General features: G+C 49.4%; 1 protein-coding gene across 1 annotated transcript; it reads right to left on the bottom strand.

The window, feature by feature from the left end:
* Positions 1-976: 976 nt before the first annotated feature.
* LOC120950652 (CKLF-like MARVEL transmembrane domain-containing protein 4) lies at positions 977-10,978 on the bottom strand. The gene is made up of 4 exons (XM_040368873.2): positions 10,074-10,978; positions 2,986-3,153; positions 2,796-2,909; positions 977-2,714 (listed from the first exon to the last, which is right to left on the bottom strand). Exons 1-4 carry the CDS (start codon positions 10,245-10,247, stop codon positions 2,634-2,636), a joined length of 537 nt encoding a protein of 178 aa, XP_040224807.1. The 5' UTR covers positions 10,248-10,978; the 3' UTR covers positions 977-2,633.
* Positions 10,979-11,192: the final 214 nt, after the last annotated feature.

Below are 11,192 nucleotides of genomic sequence, written 5' to 3'. Positions count from 1 at the left end.
TTTTCTAGTCCACCCCCCTCCCCCCTCCCCCCCCCCCCCCCCCGTACTAGTGTGGATGTGTTGACGCGCACTCTTGTTGCATTCTTTCGATTCCCCTTTCCCACAAACTTCGCATGCAGCTCCCCTATTTCACCCTCCTAAGCGGGTGTGTTTGTCTGCGATACGCATATGTTTTCAATCATTTCGTCTCCGTACCGGAATTTTTCGAAGGTTGTAACTGATGAATACTGGAGTGCTGGAGAGTGTTACATTTCTGTTTTGTTTCCCCCCCCCCTAATGTCGTGTATGTGTGCGTGTGCGTAGCGAAGGAAGAATATTAGATTTAAATAGATTTGTTTTGCATTGGATTTTTGCAGGGTTTCTCGCGCTAAAAGGAGATTTTATTTGCACACTTATTTTGTACAAATTTTTTATTTGCACACTTATTTTGTACACATTTTGTACCTTTTTTCTGTGAAATTTCCCATCCTGTGCTATAAAAAAAAACAAAACAAAACAAAAAAAAACAAAAAAAAAACAAAAAAAAAAAAACAAAAAAAAAACAAAAAAAAAAAACAAAACAAAACAAAAAAAAACAAAACAAAAACCGTGCAAAAATTTCTCCAATTAAGTAAAAAAAAACCCCTCTCTTCAAAAGGTGTTCAAAATCAAACTTAAACTCAAGATAGACAAAAAAAAAGTAGGACGCAACAACGCTACTATCCGATCGAGGGAGAAAAAAAAACAAAACAGAGTGCGTTTTAATTAATGACTCATTATCATTATTTCCCCTGCCCCATCGTTGCTTGATTTATATTTTTTTTTTTTGCTTTACTTCTCACACACTTACCTCACATTCGATGAAAAAAAAAAACCGGCACTTTCATTTTCAACTCACGGCTTTCGATTAAAAACGCGCTTCCTGTCCCGTGCGGTCCCGTGGCACGGTAGCGGCCATTTTTCGCGACCCGCCGAACGATTTCACACCCTGGAGGGCTGCGGCAAAAAGAACTGCGTGGTGTAGGTTTATTATTTCTTTTCTTTTTGTTGTTGGTTTGCTTCGTTTGCTTCGTTCGTTTCTTGCGGTATTCATTTGCGGCCCCGTTTTAGTTTATTGTTTTCTGTTGCTGTTGTTGTTTTTCTTTCACTCTTCTCGTTTGCGTTGTGAGATGAGCTAATGCCTCACATTGCGGCTTACAATTTCCTGCTTGTTAATGTCACGTTTTTTTTGTGAATCGATTATTTCCTCCCTCACTAAATCTGTGCGGCGTTAATGTGATAGCGAAGCCATCTTACCACCAAAAAAAAAAAACAAAATGGTTTCTTAAGCAAAAATTAATCGGTACCTAACGAGCGAATAGATAAATACTTTTAAATAAGCGTTGCTAGGGCACTGAAACAAAGCACAAATAACACACACACACACACATAAGGGCAACTCTCATCGTAACGCTTGTGAGTGTAGTGTTCTTCCCGTGTGTGGTTTTGGTTTTCTTCTTGTCCATGCAACCAAATCATAATAAAATAATGCTTTTCCTATCGGCACTTGTGCAGGTTCCGTTTTTGTTTCGATTGTGCCTCTTTACGCTCCGATCCGATGTTTTACAGGCGCACTTTTGTTGGATTGTTTATCCCAGTACTGCACACGCAAAACAATGGAAATCTTTTAAAACCGAGAGAGAGAGAGAGAAAGAGAGTGAGAGAGATAAACAGAAGAAGAAGAAGAAAAAGAAGAAGGGTAAAAAAAACGTACAATGGAAACGATACATACAAAACGCAGCATCAGCGGAAGCACTTGTAAGCGCGCCCGTCTATCCCGGTTGTGCCACAGCACCGACAAACGACAAGAAAGAAAGGAACAAAACAGAGACAGCAAACAGGGACAGAAAAACAAAAACAGATTGTGTGTACAGAAATTTGGAAACAAATAAACTACGCACCAGCGCAACGCAGCGTTGTGTGCGTGCATGCATACGGATCGAAATAAAACGAAAACTATCTCTAAAGGGCCTGTGTGTGTGTGTGTGTGTGTGTGTGTGTGTGTGTGTGTGTGTGTGTGTGTGTGTGTGTGTGTGTGTGTGTGTGTGTGTGTGTGTCTGATTTTGTTTTGTGCTTTCGTGTGCGCCTGCGGACGAAGAAAGCCGAACCGCGGTAATTAAAAAGGAAACACCGAAGCGCAAAGCGAAAGTGAAACAAATGCTGCTGCGGGCTTGTTTACAGCGTCCGGTTCACGCGCTTAGCCGCACACTGTCACGCTCTTCAAGGTGCGAACCCTGCTACGAACTGCACTGTACGCTCTGGTCTGGTAAAGGTACATCTTATACACAAGAGAAAGAAACGTAAATATATGTATGTTTCTATGTATAATAATAATAATCCTACAACTATTTATGTATAGTAGCGCCTAACGGGTTTTGCGTGACTGGGTCGACTTCCCCAAATTGGGCGCTCTCGGGTTTTGCTGGCTTTTGCTGGCTGGCTGCTGCTGCTGCTGCCATATTCATCAAGTGTCCCCGGGCCTGTGACTGTTGGTCTCACTGTATGTGCCGTAGTCCCGTGGCCTCTTCTGTTCTGGGACGGATGTGAACTCGGGAGTCGTTAACCAGCAAAAGCAAGTGTCATCCACCCGCAGGGGAGCGTGCAGGGGGGGACATTTACACGCCGGCCGATCGGTGCTCCACGTACAGGAAGTACGTGCCGGCCGTGTACGCCAGGAAGTTGAACAAACCAAACACCTACAGAGAGTGGGACAAGTGGTAAAAACGCTCTGCTTAAGAACTGCTGGTGGCAGGACGTGTACAACCAAAACAACTTACGCCGGCGGCAATGTTGGAGCCACGGCCATGCCCGTACAGATTCGACCAGGACGCCAGCTGCACGATGAACGCGATGAAGTAGAGCAGGGTGGCAATGCCCGTGTTGATCAACTCCTGCAACGTTCAAAGCGGATAGTTAGGACCACCAGTGAGGAGTTACAGCGATACAGTGACCTGCGCCAGCACTCACCGTCAGTATCCAGTTGATGGGCAGGTTGAGGACCTCGCGGATGCCGAGCAGGTACACGAACGTCCAGAGCAGCGTCGCGATGAAGAAGGTGACGACCACGAACAGGAAGAAGTGGGTGCCTCCGATCAGGGCGGGCGACGCGCACGCCATACAGATGATGCCGAAAACCTGCGTGTGTGTGATAGAGAGAGAGAGAGCACAACAAATAAATGAAACAATTCTATTGGAGCATCCAGCATGCATGGTCTGTGAATGGTGAAGTTGGTGAGGCATTCGGAGGTCTATTTGGTCATCCAGCATCGTGTCATCCAGATGGTACCGCACAAAAGTCAATTGCCTGGGGGGAGAGGGCGTTTGAGCTGTGGCAACCGAATTCCAATTGCCTGCCAGCTTGCCAATTGAGTCGCCTATGCACCAGACGATGAGGTCAGCGGTGGTGTCAGCGAAAAAAAAAAAAAACAAACATAACCATACTCCTCCGCGAATCTCCAATCCACCGCCCAAACAAAATGGTCGTCTCCGGAGAAGATGTCAGCACTAGCGTGTTACGGCGACCACACGCTCCATAAAAAGAAGCATACGATGAGCAGGCTGATCGACGGGCGGAAGTGTACCGTATCCCGGGCTCGGCCATACATCGGCAGTTAAATTCAGGTGCTCCACACCTTTGGACGTGAGCAACAGTGTGTGCCAGTGTGTGATACTTCCAGCCGGTACAGTCCCGCAGTATGGTTGGAGGCGTGTACTTAGTGCACACCACAACTGCAGGGGCCCCACACATGTATTACTGTCCGCAAGGTCCGCAGGTGTTCGAGAGCAGTCATGACTAATTAGCAGGCAGGGCACACACACACACACACACCGAGCATACCCAGGCGTCCCCAACAAGGTGCTAACTATGTCGGCATGGCAAACCAAAAAAAATATATATAGAGGGTCTCACCGTTGACAGCTTCGCAACGTCGCACGCCGGACGGTTGCCAAATCGGTATCCCACACAGCACCACGCAAAGCCCGATTTTGGGAATCCAGCTGATAACGTTCCAGGAAATGAGGTGTCAGACCTGTGCTTAATGCGCACACCGCTTCCCGCATTCCCGCATTTCCCGATCAATCATCGCCTAGCTGTTATTGCAAGGCAAACAGAGTACTAGGTGTGTGTGTGTGAGTGCTCGTAACATATAGTAAGTGATGACGAGGTCACATCGCAAACTGACAGGTGTGTGTGTGTGTGTGTGTGTGTGTGTGTGTGTGTGCGTGATGCATTTTCAACCAAACCATCAGACAACAGCACCGAGCGACTTTTACGGCTTTTGGGCGCTAGAAATGGGACGGGACGTGACCGAAAAAGGCTGCACCGCGTGCAGTTAGAAGCGGGATTTATTACTGAATCATCCAGCAACACACACATACGAGCAGCTCATGCCACCCACACTGAACGTGCGAAGACAACATTACAGCGCCCGCTGTGGGGGGAGGTTTGTGCGCTCGCGTTTGTTGCGCAAGGAGGGGCTAGCTGGCGGATGACTAACTGTGCCGGCCCTCAGTTAGCACATTCAGTGTTCCGGGGCAGTTTTTCTCACGTTGAATTGAACCGATTTGGTGTTTCGAGCCGTGCTGGACTGCGTGGAGCGTGATTGAGGAGCTCGGCTCACAGTCGACTGCATGCACGAAGCCCTGCGGCAGAATCGACGGCTCTTTGGGAGTTGCTGTAACTTACGGCTCAAGACGTGATCTAGATGTTGAAGTTGTTTTGCTCAGATTTTATCTTGCGAGCTCTGGCAACATCGTTTCCAGAGGTTGTCATCTCACCTTGAACTGCTACCCGCAGATACGGAGTTCTATACGGAGGCATTTCTGGCAAGCTAATCAAACCGCTGCAGCCCAGGAATTCTCAGGTGTCGCTCAGGCATTGTTGGAGCGGTCCAGCATTCTTCCTTATCTCGCGGCCAGACACATTTTGCCGAAAACCGTTATCAAAACTGCCATATCATCTGTCCTCTCCCTCCAGCTCGTCCCCAGTTTCTGGCTCTGCTTCTTGCGCGACTTCAGGAAAGACACTTGGGGCACTGCCACTCACACCAGCCGGGGGCCGGCTGACGACGGTTTCAACACAGCCGGGCGACGACCCTCGCCAGAGCCGTGTGGAGGGAGAAAGTTTTCCCCCCTCCCCCTTACCACCCTTTCCTACCCCCCCCCCCCCACCCCTATCCCTTTTGCGGGTGTTTGTGTCGTCGTCGTGCACAGCACCCGGGGTTTCCAGTGTTTCCAGTGTAGTACATCGACCTGGTTCCCGCCTGGGTGCGCTTACCGCGATCCACAACCGAGGAAGAAGAAGCCGAAGAAGCCGTTTAGCCCACTTTCTTTGCCGACGGGGGGGAGGAGGTTGTCCCCATGAACAACCACCGAGATGGAAAAAAAGAAAGAGCCGATCCTAAGCCCAAAGAGTCGCCCGAACCAAAGCTGGCGCGTTGTGCCGCTCGCAGCAAGAAAGGGTTTTCAGTATTTCAAGGGGAAGAGGGGCAAATGGGGGAGTGGAAAATTTATTTGACACGTTTCCCGCATCTTCCGTCATCGTTGAGTTGTTTTTTTTTTTGTGTGTGACGCGGTGAGCCGTTTTCGATTTTGTTTTGGTTCGGCCGTTTTCGTTGCGCCGTCGCTCGCAATGCACCGATGCCTGGCCTGGTGGAAAGTGGGAAGGCATATTTTTTCATTATTTTGGAGTTGGTTCACCCACCCCGTCCTCACACCTGTGCGTGTGTGTGTGTGACAGAAGTGTGATAAGGCAGGTCACACACGCGTACAGTGCGTTGCTCCAAGAAAAAGGGTTGGAAGTAGATAAATGATAATAAAAAAATGGCCGCATGTGTATCTCTCCCAGGCATTGGTGCACTGGTGGGTTGGAAGGCAAAGGTATGTGCACGCACGGTATGATTACCATAGCGAACCTCATATGACCCTTGCTTTTCCACGCTTTCCCACACAAATATGTTTGAGTGTGTGTGTGTCCTCATAATGATTTGGTGGAGCTGGGGGAGATCGGCATACCATAATGTCTCCCGTCAGGGCCCCAAGAACCCGTGTGACACATTTCAAAAGCAAAACGGCATAGCAACAACGACTAAAAAAAATGAAAGATATTAGAAGGCGTAAAGGCCTAAACTCCATGCACGTAGACAGAGAAACGGGCGAAAACGGGCGATAGAGAGTGTTGGGAGTCACAAAACCTGTTTCCCTACACGCTAGGCTCCGTGCATTTTTTATGTTTTCGTTCCACCAGTTTCGTACCCCCTCGATTCTTGCTCTCGAGCTCCAGATCCAGACGTGTTGCTACGGCACACGCCACAAGCAGCGTTGGGCCCGTTCTGGAATAGGGTCACCGCGGCTCTATTACCCGGCGTTTCCCGTTAGAATGGTTGAGCTGACCGAGTTGCTGGCGGCGGATGCGTAGCTGCGTAAGGCAATGGGAGGTGACAGGGTACCGAATGTGACCGAAGACATACTGAGAAGACAGGGGAAGATACACCAGAAGCTCCATTCGGTTCGCCTTATTCTTTTATATGGGCTCGCTGTTAACTTCTTCAACCTTTAGTGTATAAAATTAATTCCACGCAGGAGGGGGCCAAACGACCCACACCCCGCCCGGTTGCAGTGTGTCCAGAATGGTTTGGCTGTGCAGCAGCTGTTGCAAAGCAAATCGCTGTCGCTGCGTTTTAGAGATGCTTTATGGAGCGTGAACGAGTCGGCCGTCGCATCGGTTCTGTGCCATTGCCCACAGTCCCGCCCAAGGCCGCCCAACCTCCGCACACACGTTCGCAGCTGGGGCGCCCTTAGAAACGGAGCGGCAGCTTAGAACATCTTGTGCGATTTTGACGCCTATTCGCAACGGGTTCGTGTGGGAGGGCGCGAGTTGGTGTGATGACTTTACAGCCTGCTGTTTCGTTGGAACACAAAAAAAAACAAACAAACAAACAGCTTGTCTAGCTGCGGTTTCGTATTCCCCAGGTTCTTGGGCACCCAAGTGCTGGAAAGCTGTGCAGTGCGCCAACGTGACAACTTCACGGTCTTATTTAAGCTGCCAGCGACGATGCGATACGATTGATGAACAGTTCTCTAGAAAAAAGTGGGGGAAAAAAACTGAAATCATCGATGTTTACATCACGGAGCACGCATTCCATCCGAAGCTACGGCCGGAAACCCCAGCAAGATGAGCTGCAGTAGCGTCGGGCAGCTCCGTGGAGTGTTTTAGGTACTCTCCACACACTGGCAACGATCGCTTGACCGCTAGCGAAGATCGAAATCAAAACAAAACCAGGCTCAAAACACAGAGAGAGAGAGAGAGAGAGAGAGAGAGAGCTAGCGTATGAGCAGCCCTAAGAGAAAGCCTCAGCAGTGGCTTCACGTCTCAGCCATCGGGGAAAGGGTGGGCTAGTGTTGGGAATGGGGATAATTTATCGCAAGTAGAGTCACCTTGGTATGTTGCTCCTCCGGGAGAGATCAAGCAGGTACTCCACGGTGGGAAAGTGGGTTCATCCGATGGAAGATGAGGAAGCTTCGAGCACGCATGTGCACCGCCTAATAAGCGACCCAAGAGACGTGATATTGTGGGGACGTGTCGTATCGTAACCCGTATCGATCGGATAGACGATCCATCCTCGATTAAGGTGGGTTATAAGAAAGAACACGAGTGAGAGCGAGAGAGAGAGAGAGAGAGTGATAGAGGAGGCAGGCGACGGGATAGAATGTTGCACGACCAGTTTTGGGAAAAAGGGGGATGACCACGCAGCCGCGGTACGAGGTTAATGGGTTTTAGATAGCCATGGGAAGCCAATGTCCAGGCCTATTCGTCCAGCAAAACTATCTTCTCTCGCAAGTGTGTGCGTGTGCCTGCTTTGTCCCATTTCGTATATCCCCAGAGCAGAAAGAACTTTTACTGGGTTGGAATTTCCTGATGACCCGTGGGTGTGTGTGTGTGCAGGTGTTGCAGGAACCTCTACGGGAGGAGCCTTGGAGAGTCTCCCTTACTATCTATCAGCTACACACATACACACACACACACACAGGCACACATACTCGGACAACAATGATGGGTTTGAAGAGTTTGGTGTCCCGATAAGCTGCAGGTGTGTTGCAGGTCAAGATGGTACCCCTCTTTCCGGATTTTATCGATAGGCAAACAGTGGGACATCGCAAGCAAGCAGGAACGTCAAGTGTCAACGTAAAGGTTGCACTGTCAGCACGAAGCTGGGGCATAATGGACACCGTAACCAGTGCTCAGTAAAACGAGTTCTTGAAAAGCTGCAAATAAATATCATTTCTTTGGTGGTTTGACATCCTGTATCTTACATTTCTCAAGTTCCTTCAGAAATGATATTTTCCATTTTTCAATTCTCAAATATTGGTAAACAATGACTGGTGTTGTTCAAGACTCAAAGAAATAAAGACATAAGGTAATGCTTCAATTAGGGCAATTGGGACGACTTCTTTAGACAGATGCCGTACTGACAAAAAGTTTTCGTTGTCATACGCAGTCCAATGCAACTGGATTATTATTTTCTTTTGGTGACATTTAACTCTCGATCGATTTAATTGGGAAGTAAGAAACAAGCCCCAGTGACTGTTCTCATTACCTGTGCTCTAAGTGCAATAATTGCTGCTATCTCAGGATTTCGTGTCATACATTGGAACAGTTTTATCTCTTCATGAAATGGTTCAGCTAGTTAATAGAATCCTTCAATTCGTCAAGAATCGCAATCATCCTGGACTGGCCTCTGTCAACCGAAATTGAGACATTATGCAATGTTTCTGTAGAGCTTTGCAAATGATTTGTTTAGTTCACCATGTACTCAGTTGGATACCGCACGAAAACTATTCGAAATGATTTATGTTTTTTTTTTTTTTGGAAAACATCACTCAGATCACTCGTTATCACTTCCGAGCTGTTGACGTCGATTATTACAGTTGTACGTAAACAACCGCAGTTCGATTGCTAAAGTCTCTTATCTTCGGATGAGACATTCCATGATACGATTGCTAAGTTGGGCAAGATACCCGCTTTTAATTGAGCTGTTCCGCTGTATGATTCCTGAAGCCCTGCATATAGACTGTTAGAGCATTATTTTTATAGAGATATATAGAAGATGTTAATATCAACACATAAACATAGCTGTTAGGCACGTCCACATGTCCATATTGCCCCGCGCTGCCCCACACATACATCTCCTACCGCCTGCCTGGTGGCATTCCAGTGTCCTGCAAGTCGGCCGGAGAATGCGTTCCAGCCCACCAGTGTGTACATTCCAAGTGTGTGCGTGTGTGTCGTACACCTTTCCCATTCCCACAACTAGAACAGGCTCGAATCTCATACCACGTCCACGTCCAATCACCGGCAGAACCGGTGTGGCCTGCGCTAACGAGGCTAGGCAGTGGCACAGTAGTGTGCACATTCCCAGCGTCGGCGCGCACACACACACACACGTCGGCCACCTCGAGGACTAGACATTTGCGCAATTGCGCCCGCCAACCGGTGGCTCAAACAGCCACCAACGCCTGACTGGGAGGCGACACACATCAGCACACAGCAAGTGTCACACGGCTGTACGATTTCGTTGCGGAGGGTCGGGGTCGTGTAGCGCAATGTAGCACAATTAGATACAGCGGAGGGCGTGGGTGCTCCGTTTAGGCCTGCGCGCGCGCGCGTGTGTGTGTGTGTGTTGCTGGTTCTCCGCAGGGCGAGGGAGACGACGAACCTGCTGGCTGAGCAATCTCGGGGAAGGCGGGTTGCTGGTGCTGTACATACTTCGTATCAAAATCGCCCATTGTGTTTGTTGGGCGGGCAAAAAACCGCACGACAAACACCTCGTCCAAAATCATCCAACCAAACCCCAAAACTCAACCACCGGTTCCCGAAGGTTCGCGCGTTATGGTTGCGTTTTTTGTTGTTGTATTCTTTGGTTTATCTAATCTTATCGTTTGCCCGGTCGGTCGATGTAGCGAGCTGAGCTTTCGGGGGACCCTCAGCACACCCTCTTGCAACTGGGCGCTCCCGTGCGAAAAAAAAAACAAAGGAGATAGAGAGTGTTACTTACCACCTGTACGATCTTCAGGATGCCCGGGATGGTGATGAAGTACTGCGTGTTGAACTTGAGCCAGTTCAGGTTGGACTCCGGTTTGGCCTGCGCCTGGCCCGGGGCCGGCGTGGCGGCCGGGCTGGCCGCCGTGCGGTTCGGCGTCTCCACCGTCACTACCGTTTCGGCCATCATTGTTCCTGCTTGCTGTTGGCGGGGTGGAGTGGATGCACTTGGCCGCCTCTTGAAAACTCTCTCGCTAGCGGAAAGCCGGTTGACAGAATCGCGGTTTTGTCAAAAAAAAAAACAAAACCAACGGGGGTTTCTATTTTTGACACAGCACGTTGTCGATTTCCTTCTTTACACACACACACACACACATGCACAAACACACATGCAAGCACACAAGCACGTACACACAGTTCCTTCCTATTCCCGTGTGATCTTGATCGCGGTTCGCTCGCACCCTCTTGCACCCTCCTACACTCCGGGGCCTGGGGCTTGGGAGAATACTGTCACGCACAGCACGCCTGGCGGCCTGGTGTACGTTGATACGGTCGTGCGGGATTAAATCGCCCAATTTGGTCGGGTGAAAGTAGCGCCGGGCCAGCTCCGATCGCAAGACGGCTCGCCGCGCGGTTCCTCGCTTCAGCCGGCAGAGAGTCGCCGGACGGCCGGAAATTGTTGATGGCTCGGGGCTGGGACTGATTGCAGGTCTACACACACACACACACCAACACCTGCGTGTGTACGATGACTGGGCTGATTGGTGCGTCTGCGTCGACGATAACGATAAACCTGCACAACACGTTGCCGTATCCGTTGCAGTTTGAAACACACTCACACACGGAAAGGGCCAAACCCTGACAGAGCCAAACACAACCGCTCGGTAGGACGCTACGCGTAGTAATAAGGTGTGGTGATCTGTCGGCGCGAACGCGAACTACCTGTCTGGCTGGATGGTTGGCTCTCTCTCTCTCTCTCTCTCTCTCTCTCTCTCTCTCTCTTTCTCTTTCTCTCTCTCGGTCCCCTGCACTGTTAGGGTAGGCGTACGCTCTCACCAGACGACTAGATGTGTTAGCATTTAGCGGTTGGCAATATTTACAGCTGGCATTATAGCAATTTTTACAGCTCTTAATA

The sequence above is a fragment of the Anopheles coluzzii genome, chromosome X (genome assembly GCF_943734685.1).
Source record: "Anopheles coluzzii chromosome X, AcolN3, whole genome shotgun sequence".
Classification (NCBI taxonomy): Eukaryota; Metazoa; Arthropoda; class Insecta; order Diptera; family Culicidae; genus Anopheles; species Anopheles coluzzii.
This window is presented reverse-complemented; position numbering and strand designations above follow the sequence as displayed.